This window comes from Eublepharis macularius, chromosome 9 (assembly GCF_028583425.1).
Source record: "Eublepharis macularius isolate TG4126 chromosome 9, MPM_Emac_v1.0, whole genome shotgun sequence".
Lineage (NCBI taxonomy): Eukaryota > Metazoa > Chordata > Lepidosauria > Squamata > Eublepharidae > Eublepharis > Eublepharis macularius.
In genome coordinates, this window is record NC_072798.1 from 69,876,608 (window position 1) to 69,902,155 (window position 25,548).

The 25,548-nt window shown below is 42.5% G+C and overlaps 1 protein-coding gene across 2 annotated transcripts in view; it reads right to left on the reverse strand.

Moving 5' to 3' along the window:
* ANO6 (anoctamin 6) overlaps positions 1 to 25,548 on the reverse strand; it is a 96,993-nt gene that overhangs the window by 4,234 nt on the left and 67,211 nt on the right. For both annotated transcript variants that reach the window (XM_054988109.1, XM_054988110.1), the window contains exons 12-17: positions 23,447 to 23,524; positions 11,876 to 12,101; positions 10,867 to 11,036; positions 7,867 to 7,964; positions 3,969 to 4,099; positions 3,079 to 3,284 (exon numbers count right to left, since the gene is read on the reverse strand). In XM_054988109.1, coding sequence (XP_054844084.1) covers positions 3,079 to 3,284; positions 3,969 to 4,099; positions 7,867 to 7,964; positions 10,867 to 11,036; positions 11,876 to 12,101; positions 23,447 to 23,524 — 909 coding nt within the window. The remainder of the gene's footprint in view (positions 1 to 3,078; positions 3,285 to 3,968; positions 4,100 to 7,866; positions 7,965 to 10,866; positions 11,037 to 11,875; positions 12,102 to 23,446; positions 23,525 to 25,548) is intronic.

The window sequence follows — 25,548 nt, forward strand, 5'->3', positions numbered from 1 at the left end:
AGCGGCAGTCCATCACTGGCTTTTATGACCTTTTTTCCCCCCCAGGGCAACTGGCTGGTCACTGCACAAGACAGGAAGCTGGACTAGACACACCACTGGCCTAAATCTAGCAGGCTTCTTCAGACATTCTTCTTCTTTTTTAAAATGTATCCTTCTTCTTCAAGAAGCTGAGAGTAGTGCTTTTGGGGTCCTGATGATCCAATGAGCCAATCCCAGCCTACTTTGCTTCAGAGACAGAACTACTGTATCAGGTATCTTTAGACCTTTCTCTTGTGCCACGTCATGATAAACCCATAGTTGGATTAAAAAGAAATATCTACTTAGGGAACATTATATGTTACAGTAGTATCACAGTGCCTTTATAGAAAGAAAGATAAGGATCAGATCATAGATGTTAAGCAAACATTTGATAGATGGTAGTTACAATATGCTGCATTCCTGGTTCTCCCCAGTATCAAAATACTACACACTAATTTATAAAAATAATTTCTGAATTCAAAGTCTTTTCTCTGCACTGTGATACTGCCTTGCTTTTTACAAGATGCTTTTTATATACACTTGCATTTTCAAATTATTTCCAGAACTGCTGTATACAGCCACAGGGACATAAGCAGAATTATCTTTTATATTCTTTTATATTCTAAAAGGAAACATTTCCCTTACCCTGATCTGTACACTGATTTTTACTCATACTGGGGAAAAATTGATTTCCATTTTCCAAGTTATAATCTTTTGTTTTCTATTTATATCAGGACAAATTAAAACTGATTTTAAAATGAGCAGCTTTGGTTCCCTGATGTCAGCTATGTTGGATGACCTGCACATTCCAAGATAGTTTTGCACAACAGCCACTTGTAGCTCTGTAGGTATTACAGAGACTAATACATAAAGTGAAAAGAAATAAGATGCACTGAATCAAAGTTACATTAATTCAATAATCATAAGGGCTATGAAAAGCACAGATTTACAGTTACTGGGAACCTCTGTTGGTGGCAAAGCTACCAGACTTATTTTCCAAAACTGCTCATTTTCCAGGTCCTTTGATACTGTTACAATTGGATCAAGAGAGAAAACTTATTTTCTTTGTTTCCAGCAGACACCATCTTTTGCACATAAGGGATAATGCCTCTTTTAAGATACTTGAAAGAAATCCGTGGTTTTTACAAATATAATTAAATAATACTGACGAAGAGAACTGTGGTTGTATCTGACGAAGAGAACTGTGGTTCTCGAAAGCTTATGCTACAGTAAAGTTGGTTAGTCTTAAAGGTGCTACTGGACTCTTTTCTATTTTGCTACTACAGACTAACACGGCTAACTCCTCTGGATCTATAACAACAACGACATCATTCAACAACGACATATACCGCCCTTCAGGACAACTTAATGCCACACTCAGAGCGGTTTACCAAGTGTGTTATTATTATCATCTCAACAATCACCCTGTGAGGTGAGAGAGCTGTGATTGACCCAAGGTCACCCAGCTGGCTTCAAGCAGAGGAGTGGGGAACCAAACCTAGTTCTCCAGATTAGAGTCCTGCTGCTCTTAACCACTACACTAGACTGGCTGTGGGAGAGAGGTTGTCCTCTCCAATTACGGAGTTACCTGAATTCACTATTCTGAAAGTCCATTAATCCACTCTCGTAGCTTCCTAGGCCTAGTGTAATCGCTAGAGTCACAGTGCCATCCTAAACAGAGTTCTACCTTTCTAAGTGCCCTGACCTGGATGGTCCAGGTAACCCAATCTTGTCAAATCTCTGAAGCTAAGCAGGGTCAGCCCTAGTCAGAATTTGGATGAGAGGCCACTAAGGAAGACCAGGGTCATTATGCAGAGGCAGGGAATGGCAAATCACCTCTGTTTATCTCTTTCCTTGAAAACTCCAGTAGGTGTTAACATAAGTTGGTGACAACAATGGCACAGGCACAGACACAAAGCTCAGTGATGTGTCCCACTGATCTGATAAGATTCCCTAGGAATGAGACCAAGCATGATTTGAAATTGATGGCAAGCTGTTGGACAGAGAAACCTGTCCAACTTTTCTTACTGTTGTCTCCACTCACTGGAGTATATAGGGGTGAAGGGGGAGGAAAAATTCTCTTTCCTTGTTCTGTTTCACTCCATTTTAGAACCCAGGAGTCTGAACAAACTGTGTTTCTTCTCTGGAAGGCACAGCCAAGACCTGGGAGTACACTTCTCCATAGTGGAATACAAGTTCAATTAAATCTGTCTTCCAAGCCAAAGAATGAATTAACCCTTGCTGCTTGTTTTCTACCATTAAATGTGTAAAACACACTAACAAATCAGTGGTTTGACTCAGTAGAGAAAAATGTATGTGTGTTTTTTAACGGTATTACCTGCCTTGATTACCTTGAGTGGGCCCAGCATCATGATTAGTGGCTGTGTTTCCTGCTGCAAAAATCTTGTTTGCCTCCAATACACTCAACTTATATAATTGTGATTAATACATGTTATAAAGACAAAAAGCACAAAGGATTCCACAAATTCCTTCCACAGAAGAAGAAAGGCTCCTTCTGCCAGAACAGGACTCTTCACTTACTGGAAGGGATCCAGCTGAATATGTTTTTACAGCTCTCTCTCATCCAAAGAAAATGTAACATATTGTCAGTGCTTGATATGAGGGGAACACCAAATATAGTTGTTGTGGATTTTCCGGGCCGTATAGCCGTGGTCTATACATGGCTATACAGTCCAGAGAATTCATAACAACCATCGTTCTCTTTCCCACTTTTCTCCTTAATTGGGACTCAAAGTAGCTTGCTGCAACATCTCTTTTCTACTCTATCCTTGCAAAAACTATGTGAAACTGGCTGAAATTTGATGGGCCCAAAATCACCCAGTGAGCTTTCATGGCCCAACGAGGATTCAAACCTAGCTGTCCCTGGTCCTAGTACCACATTCTAACCACTATGCCTCATCAGCATGCTGTTGGTAAAGAAGGCATTAAGAAAAACAATGCAGAGTATCAAAGTCTAAAAATCAGATTAAAGATGACTTCTCTGACTGAAATTGTTGAAATTTAAGGTAGAGATTGTCGTTGCCGTAAGACTGCACTTACATTTGTGACCACAGCAATAATGGCTATTCCTTGCATGATTGGCTGCCATGCTCCTATGTCCTGAGCTTTCTGAGGAACCATACGCCTGAACTGTGTTGTAATCTTCCAGGCGTCCACACGTATTTCCAGCAAATTGTTAATAAGAGCCAAAAGGGGTGCCAGTGGAAATGATGCCACAAATAAGGTGACAAATCCAAACTGTATAACTGTCAAAGAGAAATGCAATATGACACATTAGCACCATGTCTTTTCAGAGATCAGAGAAGTACATTGCTGCAGTTAACCACAGAACTGCTCTCAGCCACCCAAAAGTACCAGTTCCTTGAAAAGTATGGGCTGTTGTGTCCCAGAAATATGGAACAACTACTGAGTGCAAACATTCTGCAATCCTCCTGGAACTAAAAAATTATGAAATAGAATCTGCATTGCTAATTAGTGCAGTTTTTTGGTGATCCTTCCAAGTATCCTTTGGTTATATGTTTATTTCTTGCTGCAAGGAAGTAGCACACTATAATTTAGAGGTTAACATTTACACAGATGCTATTGTGGTTATTCTGAACATGAGCCAAAGCCTCATATGTGTACTGTTGGGTTTCTGTGTTGTGCACGAGGAGTATTCTTCTGCTGATATGGATAACTGTACACTCGTATGAGCTGAATCATGTCTTTTATTGGCATGTCTAATGTCTCACACACAACCTCAGGGAACTTCTTTTAGCCAAGATATTTTCAATTAAATAATAAATTTAACCAAAAAAATCTAGCCTTCTCACTTTTTGCAAGTTTGTAAAAGTCTACCTCTTCAGTCTTATTTATTTAATAGGATTATAGAAATATTCTTGCATTCAGCAGATTTCCCCACAAAACTGAGATGCGAATTGCTAGCTTACCCATTTCAAGGTACTCATAAAACAATCCAAGCTTGCCAATTGGTTGCAGGTGGTAGTCCTGTTCCCAGCGTGGGACAATCTTTTCCGATCGAGCAGTCGTGCAACATCTTCCAATCAGATTCTTAAGCCATCTATGGATCATCACCACAAAATTTAGTCTTATTTTCTAGGGACTGTGCTGTTATAAATATTTTGTCCTTACGCAATAAACAAGGAGATGACGTGCAAGACTCATGGGGGGGGGGGGAAATCCCCTTTTTGTTCCCCTTAGCTTGCTGGGCTGCCCACCCACTGGCCAGCCTGCAAAGCTGCCACTAATGACTGCCTGGCTCACAGAGCAGTGAGGGGGAGGAGCTCCAACTCCCCCATTTCCTCTACCCACAGTGACGCTGCCTCTACCTGCCTGGCTTATGCAGCGGCAGCTCCAGGTTCCCCAGGTCTGTAGACGAATTACCCATATCTGAACCTTGCCCCATTCTCTGTTTCTATTGATCTGCATGGGGGCCAGGTTCAGATTAAATATACAAGAGGTTTGACTGCTCACTTAGACCGTAATGGATTTGATTTTTCATTGTCTAGCACTCATGATCAAAACCAAACTGAATACTATACATTGCTACATGTATACTGGTCCTGTGAGGTAGGTTAGGCTGACAGTGTGTGATTGGCCCAAAGTCACCCCACAAGCTTCCACAGCACTGTGGGGATTTGAACCTGTTTCTCCCAGACACTCTATTTTTTAAACCAAAAATATACACCAAGAGTATAAGTTTCAGTGGGAAAACAATACAGAAGAATCCTGGCATTTTCCATTCATTTTTCAAAATTTCCCTCAAACTGCTTTTTTTACCATGAGTGATAAAACACACTCATTTATTTTCCCCCATAGGATGAAACATCACTTTGGGGTAGTAAGCCGTCACAGAGGAAACAATGAAGCAGCCCCGACTCCTCCTCTCAGTTAAAAAAGAAAATATCAGAATAAAGATATATGCGGCTGTGTTTAATTTACAGCTGGACCCTCAGCACCACGGAGACAGAGTAAATTAGAACTGTGGTATTTTATTCCCACTGGGTCGAGTTTCAAATATCTTTATAAAAAGATGATGATACTACAGAATCAATCTTTCCGAATGGCAATATTCTTCTATCTGTGTTTTTTGTCCAAGGGATTAAATTGCAAAATGTAATTTCAGAACTTGCTGCGAATCAATACCATATGCAAACTCTCTGTCTGACAGCAACGGCAGTAGTAGTGAACCCTTGTTCAGCACAGGATGATTGTGAAGTTCTACGTGGATAAGGGAGATGATAATTTTTTCCCCCAAGTACTGAACTGGAACTAAAGTTTCATTTGCTTTATACACCGCAGCTAATTAATTAAGTAATCAATCTGGCTCTGAAACAATTAATACTATTTAAAACTATCTGAAGTGAGGCAAGTTTAACGGTTGTCCCAGAACATCTACTGTTTTAAGCCTTCAACCCAGAATCCATTGGTTTAACCAATTTTAAAATGTTTGCATTATTTTCATGACCTCGTACACTTGCTCTTAGCAAACAGATTCTTAGTAAGTACAAACATGGCAAACTTCAGAACATATCCTCCCAACACTTGGCCTTCAGTGGTATATTAAACATCTTTTATAGACTATCAACCATGGTGATAACCTATTAAAAGACAAGAGAGGACCCCAAATAATTTTCTTATAAACTCAATGTTTTCCACAAATATTTGTCCTGAGTTTGCCGAACCCTAAATTATATCCGCAGCTGGCCCCACTATGTAGATTTGCCTGTATTCAATAACTCCAATGCTTGTCTAATATATAAAGATATGAGATTCCCTTCCAGTTGAGATTAATTGGTATTTATTTATTTACTTATTTATTTACTTTATTTATACCCCACTTTTCTTCCCAAAGGGGACCCAAGGTTGCTTACATAATTCTCCTCTCCTCTTCTCCTTTATCCCCACACCAATCCTGTGAGGTAGATTAGGCTAAGAGTGTGTGACGAGCCCAAAGTCACCCCACAAGTTTCCATGGCACTGTGGGAATTTGAACCTATTTCTCCCAGATCCTAGTCCAACATTCTAACCACTACCTTGATTTTTAATACTCTGATGTGCTTCCAATTTAGCTTTAAAATGGTTTTGAACTTTCAGATGTATTTATATAGACTAATGACAAACTCTTGTAACTGGAGTGTAACTTCCATGAAATGAATACATTGGTATTTAAAATAAAAAACTGTATAGTTTTTTCACCCAGTAAGCTATTTGCACTAGTATCACATACTTCAGAGCTCTGGCAATTATATCTACCCACTGGAAGGACAGAATGAATTCCATTCTCTAAATAATCTTTCTCTTGATTTGCATAACAAAAACAGAAAAAACATAATTTTAATTTATTTCAGGATTTTTCTTTTTGTCTTTCCTATAAGCAACAAATAGCATTCATAAAGTACTCCCCATTTTCAAAAATAGAGCTGAAATGGACACAAAAAGACATGAAAAATAACATAGGGCATGGTCACCTTTCTATGAAGGAAAATTAAAGTTTTGTTTAAAAAACATGACTAGGTGGGGTCACGATAAAAAGTTTTTGTCATGTTATGAGAAGACAGATAAATAATTTCCCCTCTCCGTATATAAGTTGTGTGTATTAGGACTAGAATTCAGGAACAATGAAGTTGATTGGAAGTAGGTACAAGAATGGGAGGGAAAGGACAAAGGCTTTGATAGAGCTATCCTTTACGATATTTAAATGGAAAATACATGTCCATATACCTTGAACAGTACCTCAACAGAACATGGAGGTTCCATTTTTCTGTAATAATTTCCTTTTGATAGGTTTTTCTTCCATGAATTTGTCTCATCTTTTTCTTTTAATGAACAAACAAGTTAGCCATTGTGTTTGGACTTTTCAGCACTCTATTAAGTCCTCATGTCACCCACATGTCTGCTCTGGTCTCTTCCATAAATGTGTTCAGAACTTAATTTTCATGCATGCATGGGCCCAGTTCAAATCAGGACTCAGAAGGGATATTTTCCTTCTGAGCCATTTTCCCAGCATAAGACAGCCCATTATGTGTAGCCCATCAGTACAAGTGTGGTTCCCATGGGACAAACAGCAACGCCTCAGGGCTGTTCTGTGTGATGGGGGAGGCTGAGGTCCCCTTCCCCATACTTCTAATCCAAACTGGGCCCAAGCCCATCACGGAATTAAGCTCCAAGCACAGAACTTCTAGTGTGTACATCTCATTGAAAAGACCAGACTGGATATGCAGTGGACACAAGGACTTTATAACATATACTTCATAATTTGGAATACAAAATTTTAAAAATTCTAAATTAGCCCTCAGTTCATTTACATTAGATTTGTACTTGGCACATGAGACAGAAGAAGAAAAATACTCATCCAAATGTATTTCCCTTGCTTCTCTTTCTCTTTTTCATACATCTTCATCACTGGTTCCATAAAAAATGTCTTTTGCCTGCATCTCTAAGGCTGGAGGACAGAAAGACTCTTTCTCACCATCGTCAAAATCTTTCTGAGCATCTCAGGAACCGGAGTATTACAAAATCACTTGAATCAATTGCCTTTTATGTTTTAATGGTTCAGTTTTACTTTATGTTCAGGCAACTGAGATTCTATTGATTTAAAACATTTATGTCTCCACCTTTCTTCCAAACCAGATAGCACCCAAAGTGTACGTCAACATGAATTAAAACAAGGACAAAACACACTAGAAAGCTGCATACAAATATAGTACCAACTAACTTCTACTTCATTTTAGGTTTAGATTTATTTCCAATTCTCTAAAATCTATCTTAACTCCTTTTATGGTTACAATTTGTTTTAACTGCCGTCTCTCAGCATTAGTTACTTACGGAAGAAGCACTTCTTGAATGTTATTCCAAATTGCTTTGCCTCCCATTACTATTGTCAGCTGTGTTGTAAGTTCTAGAAGACAGCCACCTGGATCACACTAATGGAATAGTCAGGAGAGAAAGGTTTTTAATTTTACAAGGAATGAACTTTCGGTATATGAACTAACGTACGAAAGTAGCTAAGAGAATGATCTGTGATCTGGAAGGCTGCCAGTACAAATGTTGTTCCAGTTGAGATCTCCCTAGTTGGCCTCAAGCAAATTATTCTTTTTCAGCTCCCCCACCTGTAGTTTGGGGTAATACGTTGTAAAAATGACAAGATAAAGTACTTAGAAAACTGGGTAAGTGCTAAGATGATTATCCTCCCTATAGATCTCTCATTATCCTCACTGAGAGATCTCTGTCTTTTGGTGCTACACCTCTGAAGATGCCAGCCACAGCTGCTGGCGAAACGTCAGGAACTACAATGCCAAGACCACGGCAATACAGCCCGGAAAACCCACAACAGCCATCCTCCCTAAAACTTTCTTACATTAAATATCATTAGAACATTTTCCTCCAAATAACTACCCTGCCTATTATTAATGGAGACTATTTCAAAAATAATCAGTGACATTTTTATCCCCCTTATCTTTGAGGATACAAGGAATGACTTATATGTGGTTCCCAGGTGATCTGTCACCCAGGCCAGACCTGCAGAGCTTTAGTAGTACAGCAGCAGCATGTGCCGACTGCCCATTCTGTGCCCCCCCCCCCCAAATCATTGATCATTAGAGTGAAGATATGCTTGTACTTCCAGATAGGCCCTTTAAATGGTAAGAATGCCACACAGAACACTGTTTGGGCATATGATTCCTTTCATTGGGTATTCTTGGTGTGGCCTGCCTCCGTAAATTCCATGTTCTGGATTGGGGCGATTAAGTTTCCTATGGTTTAAACTATATAGTTCATATCCATCGAGCTTTTCAGCTGCTGAAAAAGGGAGTCAAGAGTCTCCACTGACCAGCAAAAAGGGAATCACGGGGCAGCATGAAGGAGATCAATGTGACAAACTGCTAAGCTTATGGTTGTTGTGGGTTTTCCGGGCTGTATTGACGTGGTCTTGACCACGGCAATACAGCCCAGAAAACCTACAACAACCATCGTTCTCCAGCCGTGAAAGCCTTCGACAATGCTAAGCTTATCATCATTACAAGCTTCCGTGGATGAAAGGCATGCGTCACGGGGGCTAGAGGGAGGAGAGGAATCACGTGAGGAAAGGAACCATGTGAGATCAAGGGAGAAAGCCAGCTGTATTCAGGCTTGTATTCTGTGACCATGACAACTTCAATGTCTTTTACTGTTTCAGAATACCTGCCCAGAAAATAATGGCAATATTTTCCATAGCAATACGGCCACCTGCTGTTTTCACAACGTTGTGCAAAGTGACATAATTAGAAATTAATCTAATTAAATACTAGCAGCAGTATTCAGATGGTTTGCTTTCCATTAGTGATGGCAACCATCTCCCCACTCCCAAGCCTGGAATGGGCTCAGTTAGTGTCAAGTTTTATAAAGAAGAAAAAAGAAAAAACTCATAGCATTTCTAAGCGCATTCTCCAAATGGACTCCAGCACATTTCCAGGGCATCACTGGCTATCCACAAACCTCCTACAGTCTACCTGTGAATCCTGCCTTGCCTCATCTCCCCAAATTTCTTATACCTTCAGTACCTAGGAGGCCCTGCAGGAAGCTTCTCTAAGCTGGCCTGAAACAGCAGCACTGAAACAGCAGCATCTCAAGCATCTTGGGGTTGAATCCCATCAGTTTCTTGGCTGGTGAAAAGGGAGGGTGGAGTCCTCAAAAGGGCCATGCTGGGTATCGTAGGACCTTCAGAGACAAAAGCCATGTGGGACAGGTGCTGGAGTAAGGAGGAAAATAGAAAAGAGTCCAGTAGCACCTTTAAGACTAACCAACTTTACTGTAGCATAAGCTTTCGAGAATCACAGTTCTCTTTGTCAGGTGCATCTGATGAAGAGAACTGTGATTCTCGAAAGCTTATGCTACAGTAAAGTTGGTTAGTCTTAAAGGTGCTACTGGACTCTTTTCTATTTTGCTACTACAGACTAACATGGCTAACTCCTCTGGAGTAAGGAGGGGAACTGAGCCATACTGAATTGGCTGAATACAACCCATAGATACTGTAACACGTAGTTTTCCAGGATCCTCAAGCACTTAATACAGACATCAGGTTCCCTGGAAACCATCTCCGTGTGACTCCTTGTGACTGAGATGGTGCTATGCATATTCATGACAGTGTCCCAGATGCACAGAGATTTGGGGCATGTTCCAAGATTCCTGGCTTTTAGGACACTGCTGTTTCAGTGCTCATTGTTCATGGAGGTAATGGAAACTTCTTTATGAGGCTTCGTCATCACAACAGCCCAGACATTTTTGCAAAAGGGAAGGAGACTGGAAGCAGCAGAAAGCTCTGGAGAGAACTCTGCTGAGCTAAGCCCACACTGATGGTGAAGCCTGGGACTAGCTTTTAATGAGCTCCCAGATTTGGACTTTGGCACTGTCACTGCTCCTAATGCAGCCCTTGGAGCTGACAAAACACCCTAGACTGAGGACCAATTCAACATTACATGAAGTCATATAACATTATCTCGAAGGACTTCTAAAAAGCCCACAGCAGCTTTGGGAGGGACTGGGGGGGATGCTGAAGAGTTAGCACTGAAGTCCCTTTACCCATAGCCCTTCACCCATTGGTCGTTTTTCCAATTCAAGTTGGGCTCCTGCTGCTGTTTTTCAAAATACTGGCTTCAGATGCAGGTTTTTCCTGTGAAATATCACCAGTATGGAAAGGATGACGAACCCCCGGCATCTACTTCCAAAACTGCTTTTTATTTCAAAAAGGCTATTGAGATAATGCTACCTTCAACATCTTGTTTGGTCCTCCTAATATCTCCAGTTACTGGAAAACACACACAGACACCATGATGAGCTGTTCATGCATACCTCTTCGTTCCTGTATTTTCCAAGCCAATAAACTGGGTCACCGGGGTAACCTACAAATTTCCCCTTAAAAAATGCAATATAGAAGCATGAAGAATAATAGTTGACAAATTGGAATAAGAACATCTTCATGGTCAGGCTGTTTTCGTAATCGGTCTGTGTCCTTGGTAGCTCTGGAGTTTATGGGGTGAAAAAGAGACATTGTTAACCTGAGAACAGCTTTGGAGACAAATACATATGCGTCATGCAACCTTGAATACAATTTACATCATTATAACACAGATTATTTAGAGTTGCCTAATATACTGTAGCCATTATGCTAATTCCATGACTATGTGTTATAAAAGGGTGGTGTGTGTGTGTGTGTGTGTGTGTGTGTGTGTGTTCTTCTGCACATGAACAAGCAGCAATTCTCAATGCAAAATGCCTCCAGCAGATTCAATACATAATGAACATAACATTTTGATGTGATGCAAATGAAAGAATATTTAAATACAACTACTTTAGATGCACTAAAGTAGGACAGTTCTTTTAATGTAAATGACTTGGATGGGAAGAAAATCAGCATGTTTTCAACAGTGTATCTATTTACTATGGAAAAAAAGCTTTAGAACCATGTTTCTTTTCCTATTTATTTACAAGAAAATGGCTACTCTAAACAATAGCTAATGCAATTGAATACATTAAGCAGTACTGATCCGTTTTCATAAAGCTAGAATTATTATAGTAATCTGTGCTTTGTCAGTTTCATAAATATATCACTGTAAACAATTGATCTTTCATGCTGACAACACCAGGATTTCTTAAGCATGGAGATGAATGCCATATTTCTTTGATAAGAGACAGCCTGCATTTTAAAATATTTAAAAGTCACTGCAAGCAATGATGGGAAGATTCTAAAATACATGGTAGAGGTATTCTATTTGCTGGTGTTCCCATTCAGAAACATAACATTTTTCTCAGGATTTTCCCCCCTGCAAATTTTGTGTATTGGGCTACTTGATAACCTTACCAAAGTCAGTAATCATGATTGCTACTTTCTCATAGATCATGTTCAGAATCATAATGATTATGAAGCTAATGATGGAAGCAGAGACTGAAGTTGCTGCCTGTGGAGTTAGATACTTCTGGATTGCTTCTGTCCCATTAATGTGCTTTGGGAGCGTTGCTGAAAACACTAGAAACACAGACAGCCTGTATACAATTATGCCAATCACTGAGGCGATAATGAGCAAGATCTGAAGACAAAAAAAACACAAATATATTCTAAATTAACCTACTATATGCATGTCTTTTCAAAAGCCTTATTTATTTTTTATCATAAAAAATCTAGAACAGCATCCAAAATATCCATACTGTAGGAAAGGCAAAACCAAACAAAAACCCCAACCCAGCTAGGACACAGGCGGACCACGGAAAGGGAGAAAGCAAAAGGAGTAAGAAAGGTATAAAGAAATGTGTGAGGAAGGGGGAGTATATTTTAAAAAACGCATGACTACTCCATGATCTTTTATTTGAAAAATAATCATTAACTCCCTCTCTCACTACTTTTCTTGGCTACTTGAAACTCTTCCTCTTCTTTTCTTCCCCAAGATAGCAACCCTGAACAGGTCTGCTTGGAACTGTACAGTTTGCTGAAAGCAGGATTAAGGCTGCAATGCTAAGGACACTTTCCTAACAGATGCTACTGAATAAAATGGGGCTTACTTCTGAGGAGACCTGTTCAGGATTGCTCCCTCCGTATTCCAAATTGTCCATAATGCAACACTGCATTTCCTATAACGATCCCATGATGCCTTCTCTCACACACAAGAGTATATATATGCAGGGCTTTTTTTTCTGGGAAAAGAGATAGTGGAATTCTCTTATCACCACATGTGCGCATGCAAAGTGCGCACATGCTCCCGGAAATGTGTGATGATGTCACTTCTGGAAGTTATCACTCCCGGAAGTGACGCCACTCCCAGAAGTAATGCTGCTTCCCGGAACCCAGCACAATGCATTACGACGAGATAAATGTTCGTAAGGTTGAAAAATTACACTATTATGAGAAAGGGTTTTTTTCCTGAATGAAATGAAAGCAGAATGAACTCAAAGCAGCGCGTGCGTGCGCGCGCGCACACACACACACACACACACACACACACACAGCCCCACCCCCGAAAAGAAAGCATAATGAACTCAAAGCAGCATACATACACACACAGCCCCACTCCCCACTCCCCAATGAAAATAAAATAGAATGAACTCTAAGCAGCACACACATATACAGAACCCCCTGAATGAAATGAAAGCAGAATGAACTCAAAGCAGTTTAACCTCCTCTGGAGAGCCAGCCCCAGCAGCTCTGCTTGCTCTCTCTCTCTCTCTCTCTCTCTCTCTCTCTCTCGCTCGCTCGCTCGCTCGCTCACAGAGGAATGAAAAGAAAGCAAAATGAACTCAAAGCAGCTTAGCCTCCTCTGCAGAGCCTGCGCTGGGCCCAGCTTGCTCGCTCTCTCTCTCTCTCTCTCTCTCTCTCTCACACACACACACACACACACACACACACACATACAGAAACAGGAATGAAAAGAAAGTAGAATGAACTCAAAGCAGCTTAGCCTCCTCTGCAGAGCCCGCACTGGGCCCCAGTTTGCTCTCTTTCTCTCTCTCACACACACAGAGAGAGAGGGAGGGAGAGAGAGAGGAATGAAAAGAAAGCAGAATGAACTCAAAGCAGGGAAGCCTCCTCTGCAGAGCCCATGGGGCCGAAGGAGGAAGGAATCACGTGGGCAGATTCCAGAGCTGCCGGAATGCCATTCCGGGGCATTCCCCCTCAAAAAAAGCCCTGTATATATATTATATTAACAAGAATTTTAATTACTTAGTTCATTTATACCCTGCCTTTATCCCCAATAGAGACCCAAAGCAATTCACATCCTCTTCTTCTCCCCTAATTTATCCTCACATCAACTGTGAGAAGTAGGATAGGTTGAGACTGTGTGACTGCCCAAGGTCACCCAGTGAGCCTCCATGGCAGAACTGAGATTTGAACCTGGGTCTCCCAGATCCTAGTCCAACACTCTAACCACTGCACCATATTTGCTCTTAAATGTCCTATTAGGTTTAATGGTTTAACACCATTGAAAGTGTGCTTCTTTGAAAGCAGTTTCTACTTCCTCTGTGCAGACCCTTTAATCAGTGGTTTCCTTGTGACATTGGTCACAATATCAGTCATTTGCTGATTAAGGACCCACCAGTGAGTCCTTCACTTCCATTTTGCAGATTAAAAACAGGTTGCACTTACCTGTAACTGTTGTTCATTGAGGTCTTCTGTGCAGGCACACATGGGATTATGCATGCACAGGCCTGCTGATCAGTAGGTTCTGCAACTTAAAATTCCTCTAGGGGGCAGATGCTCCCTCCCAGAGAACATGCATGGTTGTTTTCCACCAAAACAGCCTGTACTATGGGAGGAGTGGTGCCTCTGACCCTCAGTTTCTCCTTAGCCACTGGAGCTCTCCAGGTAAGTAATGAAGAGATCACAGCAGGGAAGGAAGGAGGGTATATATGCCTGCACAGAAGATCTCAATGAACAGCAGTTACAGGTAAGTGCAATCCTCTTTTCATTTTCAGTCTTCTGTGCAGTCCCACATAGGAGATTAACAAGCCATACTGCTTGACCCATGGCTGCTTCCTTCCTGTTTTGTACATCTAGGGTATAATGTCTGATGAAGGTTTCAGCTAATGTCTGTAAATGTCTTGCAAGGGAACGCCTTTGAGAAGGGCTGCCGATGCTGCCTGTGACCTGGTGGAATGGACATGGACTTCCAATGGACAAGGTAACTTATTCTGTTTATACCATGTTCTATTGGCTTGAACTACCCATCTGGCAATGATCTGAGAGGTAGCCTTTCCCTCCTTATTTGGGCCTGCATAACAAACAAATAATTGGGCATCTGATCTGAAAGATGCTGTACAGTAGACAGAAGAGTATGACCCTTCTTACATCCAGTGTATGGAGTGTCCGCTCCACCTCAGATATCGGAGAAGGGAATAAGACAGGGACTATTAACTCCTGCAAAATATGAAATTTGGAAACAACCTTTGGAAGAAATTCTAAGTAGGTCTAAGCACTACCTTTTCCGCATGTATCTTCACTAATTCACTTACCCTCCTTGCAGAGGTAATAGCTACCAGGAATGCTACTTTCATGCATAGGGTCACTAAGGGGCAGGCGGCTAGGGGCTCAAATGGTTTTGTCATCAGCTTTGCCAGCACCAGCTGTAATAACCACTGAAGTACAATTTGAGATGCTGGAAGAAACATGTTGTGAAGCCCTGTCAGGAACACTTTAGAAATTTAGCGCAAAAACCCCCTATTTTCTTGTCTGCAAGAAAGTGGAATGCTGATATTGCTGCTAGATATACCTTGATCAAAGAGGGAGAAAGCCCAGCATACTTTAGGCTCAATAGATATTCCAGAACAGAGGCTAACAGACAAGCGTAAAGGTTAAGCAGGTACCTGTGTCTTTCTCCAGCAGTGCTGACAGCTTATAAGCCAGCTCAGGCAACGTACCTTGTGTTGATTTACAAGGAAAACTCAGATACAGGGAATGATGAAACTCAATTTTATAACCTGTTTTGATTATCTCTAACACCCAAACATCTGTGTTGATTTACGCCCATGCTACATAAAATTGGGTAAGTCTATCACCAAATACAACAGATTCCCCTTGTGCTAGTCAGGCTTATTTCTGACTTAGGCCCAGGTCTTTATCACCAGGCAGTGGGGCACCCTATCGTGCTTTATGAGGAGGTTTATGCCTCTGATATTGGCCATGACTGGTAGGTGTTGAGTGGTCTGAGGACAAGGCCATATTTAGGGGTTGCTTGCCCCAGGTGCTACAAAAGAGAGGGTGACGGGCAAAGCTTCTGGCTAGGAGCATGCAGAGCTGGCAGCGGCAGCATGGGCAACTGTGTGGGAGGGCTGGGAGGCCACCCATGCCACCCTGGCTGCCTGCCATGCCTAGTGGCCCTCCTGCTGGCCCTCTGGCTTCTGCAGTGGCTGCTGGCCGGGTGCACGCTGCCAGGTAATGGGTGGAGAGGTGAGCAGCTTGAATTGTGGAAGCACTCCCGGGAGGTGGGTGCACCCTGCATGATGACGTCACTTCCAGGAAGTGATGTCATTGCATGGTCCTGGGAGCACATGTGTGCACACGTGTGGGGAAAGGGCGCCACTGGCCAGGAGTTGCTCTGGGTGCCTGGAACTCACGCTATGCCACTGCATGAGGATACTGGTGCTGGTATGGCTGGTATCTAACGACGTCTGTACTGTTGCTGTTGATACTGCTATCTGTAGAAGGGCTGAACTCCTGATTGCTGGGAGGGCAGCAAAACTTGGTAGGATCTTGCAGTATGCTGTTCTTTCTGCTTTTGGTTTTTGCTGAGAACATTTGGCCTTCATACAGTTGATCTTCTATCCCACTTCTTGTTTTAATAGGTAAAGCAATGCCTCCTCAGTACTACAGCTGAAGCTAAGGCCCTAGTGGATGAGTCAGCTACATTCCTTCCAGCATTGATCTGTTGTTGGAAAGCCTAATCGCCTCCTCCTGGATTACCTTAACAAGAACTCTCTGGTCATCCAGCAGATGGTTGTTATACGCTGCCATCTTGTTCCACAAAAATATTTGGTAAGCTGTGTAATTTCAGATTTTTATGTTGAGGGCTGCAGATGCATAGACCTTCTGTCCCAAACCATCCAGCTTTCCCCCCTCTTTGTTGGCAGGTATACATAGAATGATGATCTTGCCTATGCCTCGACTGCATCTCTTCAGTAACCAGCGAAGATGGAGGAGGGTAAGTAAATAGGAAGGGAGATTCGTCCTCTTTGGTTTTATAAAGCTACTCAGCTTTTTTTGATGTTGGGGGTATCAAAGCTGGCCTCACATAATGTGGACGTCAACTCTATGAACCCCTCGATCATTGGGAATACGATGTTGGCTGGGTTTCCTGAATATAGGTGTTGCATTATTTTATCATTGAGCTTGACCTCACCGGATGCCACATCTATATCCAAGGATATGGCCATTTGGAGCATTTGCTGTTGAGCTGGAAGTCATCCATCGGGGAAACTGTCTACCTGTCTCCTACTGCCTCATCTGGTGATGGGTCCAATGGCAGGCTTGGACTCCGTTCCCTTGAATAGGGCTCTGGGTCTGATTCAGACAAATGAAAGGCCATGGATGGTTTTGGGATAGAGTGTTGTTGATGGTGTGCCCGTGGCTGCGTGAAGCTGTCAGGTGTGGATCCTATAGATTCCGCTCCATAGGGCTCTCCCCAATTGATCCCCAAAGGTGGAGGTATTTCTTGGTATTACAATGGGGATCTGTGTACACAACACCTCTGGTGCGGTATCTGCGCCTGTATCTGATGAGTTGGGTCTGAGGAAACCCAGAACAGCTCTCCTTCCTCCTCTGAGGAGCACTCTGAACATGATCTTGCATGAAGGGAAAGGGTGCATGGGGTCTCTATGGCCTCTAGCTTGTCTGTCTCCAGATCTATAACAGACCTTCTGTGAGAGCCCTCCTCGTGCTTGGATGATCTGGTCCTCTTCCTGGGTGGTTCCAAGGACTCAGGAGCAGGTCCTACTATTCCCTCAGATCTTGGCCTGCTGGATTTTGGAGCCGAATGCATACCCATAAAGATGGGCATTGAAGAGAGAGTCCTAGCTGCTGGATCCAATGGCCTCTAGATTTGGAGTGTTGTCGGATCCAGGACAGCATTGGATCTAACACACTCGGAGTACCCGAGGCTGTCTGTTGTTGGCAGATCTGAGGTGGTGTCGGATCCAATGGACTTGGTGCGCTCGAGTTTGAGTGATGTCACTGGATCTGAGAAGGTGCTGTCAGATCCAACGGGCTCCGGGCGTTTGATGGTGAGCCGGTTGATGGTGTTGGATCCAACTGACTGGCTAGCTCTGGAGAGCAGAAGACTTAGCAGATTTAGCAGATAGCTACTGGACCTGATAGCGCTCACTTCAATAACGTGGCCTTGAACCTGGTGGGTTTATCAGCCCAAGCTTTAGGGGTGAAGCTCTGAGAGTGCTTGCAAGAGTTTACATTGTGGCCCTCCTCCAAACAGACGAGGCAAAAAAGTGCCCGTCTGTCTTTGTCATCTTCCTATGGCACTGTGTGCATTTCTTAAAAAGAGCCTTTTCAGCCATTCTGACCGTTATAGTCTTCTCTCTCTCTCTGTGTCCAGGCGAAGCAGCACAGGAAGGGGAAAACCCAGCATGGCAGAGAGAGAGCAATGCTGCAGGAGAACCTCTCGAGCTGACAGCAACAGAGGAACTGAGGGTTGGAGGCACTGCTCCTCCCAGAGTGTGGGCTATTTCGATGGGAAACAATGATGCATGCGCCCTGGGAGGAGGCAGGTGCCCCCTAAAGGAATTTTAAGCTGCAGAACCTATCGATCAGCAGGCCTGCACATATGCAACCCCATGTGGGACTGCACAGAAGATCAAAATGAAAAGTACTTGTGTTCAATTGTAAAACTTTTCATTATAAAGATTGCACCATTACAATAATGAAAAAAACAGGGACTGCAGAAAGGAAACAAGAAATTAAATGAGAGCACAAGACTCTAATCTGGAGAACTTGGTTTGATTCCCTACTTCTCCACTTGAAGCCAGCTAGGTGATCTTGGGTCAGTCACAGCTTTTAGAAGCTTTCTCAGCCCCACCCACCTCACAGGGTGTTTTGTTGTGGGAATAACAACAACATACTTTGTAAACCGCTTTGAGTGGGCGTTAAGTTGTCCTGAAGGAAGATATATAAATCAAATGTTATTGTTGTTGTTGTTGTTAATGGTCTGCCAGCAGACAACAGTGAATAAACAGATGATTGAGTAATGCCATACGGTACTGTGAACTCAAAACAATAAACTAAAAACCTGGCAGCTATGAGAAGCAGTACTGAACGTGTGCTGCGCAAGTGCGTTCAAATACAGCAAAATCAACACAAACCAGGTCTTAAAAAGACAGGACGACAACACAGACAGCACTGAATTGCTATGATTTGGTTGGGATGATGAAGGGGTGCTCCATGCAAAGAACCACATTATGTCTGGAGAAAATGGCTAGTGTGGACGCAAGCCCTCAGCTGTGATTATGATACAATGTTTACCCTCTCTTCTCTGCTGAAAAACTGTTACAGTGGTGGGAGACAATCCAGACAGCAACTTTCTTTATTCAGCCAATGCAAGCCAGAAGGAAGTGCTGCCCCTCACCTATATACCCCAGGCAAGCAAGCAAGCAAACAGCTAACTGGACCCCTGCCCCCGTGCAATTCAGCAACACTGTGCTGGCTGGAGGAAGAAGTGAGACTGTACCTTTCCTTCCAAAGCAGCCGTGCATGAAACTGATGCTCTGCTGGAAGATGATGCTCTGTGTATTTTTTATTAAGTATTTCAGTGTTTAAATTTTGCTTTATTTCACTTCTTTTCCTCCAGGCTTCTCTCTTCTATCTTGCTTAGGCTGCAAGGTTTTTCAGAACATTAATTCTTTTATCTCAAGCCACTCTAAATATACAGCATGTTAAAATCAATAAATATTATAATACGCTCCATATTCCTATGAATATGTTGAGCAAAGGCAACATACTCCTGATAATAAAGGTGGGTGAGGCCTGGAGGACTTAGGAGGAAAAGTGACATTTTTCCATCAAGAAGGTAAAATCCTGTGTATGCTTTTATTATCAGGATCAGCATCTTAAGCCCACCATGGGGAAGTATCTTTCATTCACACTAACATGATACCCACAGCAAACTAATTCATTACGAGAGAGGTTTTCATATCAGAGTCTATGGCAGTTTCCATTACAGGGCATTTGGTTCCATTTTGTAACTGAACTGCAGTGGGTTTTTTTCTAGACTATCCACATGACATTATTCCCCAACTATGCTCCAATTATCTTTCCTCCATCCTTTATATACTCTTCTTCAAACCTGTTTTGCTACAATCCTTCCAGGAAGATTGTAGTCAAAGATGTAGACAGGAAGGTACTCATATCAGTGCCATTTCCCCTTCCTGTTTCCTCACTCCGAACACTGGTCCTTAATAAAAACAACAACAACAACATTCAATTTCTATACTGCCCTTCAGGACAACTTAATGCCCACTCAGAGCAGTTTACAAACTATCTTACTGTTATCCCCACAACAATCATCCTGTGAGGTGGGTGGGGCTGAGAGAGCTCCAGAGAGCTGTGACTGACCCAAGGTCACCTGCCACAAGGGGGGCCTCACTGAGCAAAAAATTGCTGGGGGAATCAGTTTCCGGAGGTAAGTGAGGGCAGAGGAAACCTGTGGCAACCTACTGGGGGCTCTGAATCATTGGAATAGCATGGCAACCCACACAGGTGCAATAGCTTATCCAAAATCATCCCTGTTCAAAGCCAGCCTGCAGCTTCTTTAGCTATCAACCAAAATTACCTGTGTCCCCTCTCTACTCTCAGAGTTTCTTGTTATCAGCAATGGATTTTAAAATACACTGAGGTCAATGGAAGCATTGACAATGGTCTCCAGTAAGCCAAGCTCTGGGGATAATGTTATAGCAAAGCCTTTATTTTGTGAAACTACTTCCATGGACGGTCTACAGCATTAATTTTTTTTCCATGGTTGGCTTGACTTCTTTCAACTTTTACTTTTAATTAAGGCAGCAACATAAAGAAGATTAAAGTGCTCTCAGTTTTGTTCTCTTAACTGAAATGAAAAAGCTGAGGAAGGGCCATTCATCTGTGACATGATACTGAACCAAATGACTGGAACAACAAGTAAGAAAGTAAAGGAGGAGAGGGAGTAGTTTTGTCTTTCAAACAACTCACTTAGTTTTCATTGAACATAACATGGAATTTAATCAAAACTGCAGCTGAAAGGAGCAAGAGACTAAATTTTCAAGCAAATACCTGCAAGTTAGAAACAAATTTGCCTAAGAACAGATTTGTGTATCCAAGTATCTGCTTTGCATAAGCAAATGGCAACTGAATAACTAGTTTATATGCATACATACTACATGCTGTTCTGATCCAGCAAGCACAAAACGGCTTTTGGCTTCAGTGACTGAAACACCACCTCAGTGAGGTGGCTTAGAGTTATGTGTTACACAATAACAAACGTGCATTTCCTATCATGTGACAGAGCGCCATTGCCATTTGTAGCTCTCTGGCATTTGTATAGGGTCACCAGGGACCTGGAGTCCCTCGACAGGGGATCCCCAGGTCCCTGTAATCTCCTGGCGGGGGACTGGGAGCCAGTACTTACCCTGGCTTCCTTTCTCCACGCGCGTGCCACCGGCTCGCTTCATGATGTCACTTCTGCAAGCGAAGTCATCATGCAGGGTCAAAGGGCGCCCCCCGGTCAAAGGGGGGCCCTGGTTGCCACCGTCTCTCGCTGTGAGCATGGCCGCTCACTGCCGCCTGCTTGCTCGTTCTCATTTGGTGCACAGGGGCTGTGGCAGTTAGAGGTAGCAGCAGTGGCAGTGGTGAGAGCTGGCAGCAGCAGTGGCGGTGAGAGCAAGCGGCCATGCTCGCGAGTCTGCTCTTGCTGCTTCCACCACTGCTGCCCGCTCTCATGGTATGGGAGCGCATCCTCTGCTCGAGGGCACACTGCACCACCTGGGGAGGGGGCTCCCCAGGGAGCATGCCCCCCGCCAGCCACGTAAGTGGGTGCAGGGGGAAGGGTGGGATCTGGGGATCTCCTGCCCCCGGTGGGGGAATGGCAACCCTACATTTGTACCTAGGGCTTCCACCACCCCCTGCCACTGATGGGAGATTTATTGACATAATGATATCACCAGCAACATGCTGATGTTACTTCTCTTGCACCCAGAAGTGTGTCAGCACATCGTCAGGTGAAGCCCTGGTATTTGGACAAAAACCATAATTTTTTCCCCCAAATATCAGAGTGGTTCTGATCAGCTGGCCATCTGATGAGGTTACTTCTGGAAGTGAGATCAGCGTGTTTCTAGCAATGTCACTATGTCACCAGCGAGCACACCCAGCAGCTGTTAAGTCTCATCCCCTGCAGTCCCCCCCCCCCCGCAGTTGCTGGGGGGACTTGGAAACCCTGTGTATACCCCTATTAAATATGGTTGAAAACATGTTTTTCTGTATATACACATTACTTTTATATGTATACACAGAAAACATTTTAAAACAATACTGGAAAATGTAACCAGAATTCAAGGAATAAACCTGAAAGAATGGATGTACAAGGTGTGTAAGGGGGTAAGAAGGAGATTCAGAAAGAAGGAAATCAAGTCAGAATCAGAAGCCAGAAATGGAGCCATCAGGAGAGAATACAGTTGTACAAAGACATCTAGAATTCCACACAAGATAATGAAAGGAAACGAGACAGGAATAAGGAATGAGTATGGAATAAGTGACGGGTGGACTTTTTTAGAATGAAAATTTCAGAACTCCTGGCCATCTAGCAGCACAATACTAACCATATTTACTCAAAAGTAAGTCATAGTGAACTCAATGGGACTTATTCCCTAGTAATTATGTTTGGGTTTGCCGTCTTAGAGACAGGTGGTAACATGCAACAATCCTCTCATTTCATTGAAAAGCCTCCCATGTCCTGCTTTCTCTGTCTGTTGTCTGTCCACTGATCCATCTCCAGTGGAGACCCAAAGTGGCTTACACCATTTCCCTTTCCTCCATTTTATCTTCACAACAGCCCCACGTGGTAGGCAAGACTGAGAGTGTGACTGGCCCATGGCCATCCAACAAGTTTCCATGGCAGAGGGGGCATTCAAAGCCGGGCCTTCCAGATCCCAGCCAAACGCTCTTAAGCACAGTACCACATTGGCTATATCATACATTAATAGAGGAAAGCTACATACTAAGGAAAGGGAAGACAAATACTAGATGAAAGACAAAGACAGGAACCTGGGGACAGACCAGGCCTTACGAGCAGTAAGAGAAAGGAGGGGGCAACTCTCACATCCGTGCAAATATGCTTAGGGTCGCTTTTACAATAAGTTGGCTCTATTTGCAATGCAAAAACAAGAACAAAACTCGGATGAGAGTTTTTATTAGGATCAACCACATGGACATAAAACATGCAAGTTTTCATGCTCAGCAGAACTTTTTATCAGGCTGGATATTACAAATGTTGAAAAGGCAGGGGTGGGGAGCAGATTTTTCAGCTCTTGCAGACAACCTCTGTGAGATTCATGCATCTCACAAAGGATGTTTGCAAGGCCAGGTCACAGCATCATGGCCTGAAAAATCTGCTTCTTATCCCCGTAACCTTTTAAACTTTGTCACCCAGCATTCAAAATAAGATAGGATTTTTTACTCCAAAGTCTTCCTATGGAAATATGTGTGTCTGTATGAAAAGCTTTAAAGGTTAGTCCAGAAGTCTTTTGGTTGTTAAACTTTCTGAATGTTTTCAAAAAAAGCTATGGCTCATGTTCATCAGAGAAAGTACAGCCATGTGAAAGGATTGTAACAATGTAACACAGAGACTGGCTGCCTTTTTTTGTTCTTTATACCACCTATAATGCTGATGAAATTAAATAAACAGCTGTAGTAATTTACCCAGAAAAGGACAGCGCTTGTACAGAAGGTCATCCGTACACACTTTCCACAGGTCGTATACGGGACGTGCTCTTCTTGCTGTGAAGAAAGTTTATTCAGAAAGGGTTATTTAGACCTCCATTATCACAGGACCACATTTTTCAATTAACCCACTCAGGACTTTTCAGTATTAGCAATGACAATTGAGTTTTCTGATCTATTTCCAGCTTAGAATATTGTCTTACGTTAGTTTATTTATATTTGTTTAGACATTTTACATCCTTCTTTTCTCCCCAATGGAGACCTGAAGGTGGCTTACAGTGTTGCCTTCTCCTCCAGTTTATCCTCTTGACAACAACCCTGTGAGGTAGGTTGTGCAGCTACAAAGAGAGACTGGCCCAAGGACACTCATCAAGTTTTCATAGCAGATTGGGTCCCCCAGATCTTGATCTGACTCTATAACCGCTACATGATGGCTCTGCCAGTAATTCCTTTAGGTTAATAAAAAAATAATAACAACTGTGCTTATATACCACCCTTCTAGACAGATTAATGCCCCACTCAGAGTGGTAAACAAAGTCAGTGTACTATTCTCCCCACAATACAGCTGGGGAGCTGAGGCTGAGGAATGGCTTACCCAAGGGCACCTGTGGAGTTCATGGCAGTAGTGGGATCTGAACCAGCATAGGGCTGATTCACAGTCTGACCACTATCAGCTTTCCTGAGCACCGGTGAAACTAATGTGCAGAGGCTCATGGTGCAATCCTAAGCAGAGTTACACCCTTCTAAGACTTGCACGGAAAATGGGGATGCACTGGGTGTGCTGTATGATGATGTTTCGATATGTGTAACTGCTACCATTGTTTTTATCTTTATGTTTACTGTCATTTGTGCTCTGCTCTGAATCAAACCACTGGCCCATCAAGATCAGTGCCGTCTATTCAAACAGGCAGTGGCTCTGCAGGGTTCAGGTGGAGGTCTTCCACATAGTCTACTGCCTGATCCTTCTAGCTGGAGATGCCAGGGATTGAACCTGAGACCTTCTGCATGCCAAGCAGATACTCTGCCATGGTCCCTCCCCAGATACTTGCACTGCAATCCTAAACAGAGTTACTCTTCTAAATCCATTTAAATCAATGGACTTGGAAGAGTGCAACTGTGTTGAGGATTACACTGTTGTGCAATCATCCCCATATTACAAAATACGCCGTCTTCATATATAATTGAGAACTTCTTTGTATTAGATTAGATTATGACAAGCAATTTTTGAAGCCCAAGCCTAGCCATGTTTATTTGGAAAGACATCTAATTTATATCAATAGGGATTTCTTCCAAATAAATATTTTTAGGAATACAGCCACAGTCAATACATTATCTTTAAAGGGGCTTGTAGACCAGAAGTGACAGGGACTGTATATTTTTGTTAAAAAAAATGCTTAACAGTTTGAAATGACTATGGAATAATCCCTTCTATAGTATCTTGGCTTTTGCATGAAAAAAACCTACTGAAACTAATACAGCATCAACAGTTTCCCACTAATATCAGCTATTGCATAGGCACAACATGCACTCAAATTAAGATCAACTGATTTAAGTGGAAATTAGATTACAACCCATGTATAATAAGGAACAGGGTATCTGATCATCAAAGTGGAACCTGAAAGGTGTTTTCAGGTGGGTGAGATTAATCGGCAATAGATACGTCTGTTTACACAGATATGCTATTAAAGAATCAGCAGCAAGGAAGGAAATCTATTGCTTTTTCAAAGGGCTGCATCAAGTTTAATTATACCATGGGGGGGGATATAATGCAAAATGTTCTTCAGCAGCATTTTTGCATCCACCAAGTTCATGATGATGACAGTATTCAAATTAACTGCCACCTTCTGACTCGCAATAGATTTCCAACGTGGCCTTCAGCGCCGAATGTGTTATCTGCTCATGATTAAGCATATTGTGGTTGGATTGGGCTATAGAATGAAAGAGATAAAGGAAGCTCAGAAGACTTTATTTTTTCCACTGAGTCAACATTTGATCACATAGCATGCTCCCGACTGTGGAAGGATTATCACAATTATTATGCTGCTTCAGGTATGTGTTATAAAGACAATGGCTAACTTCCA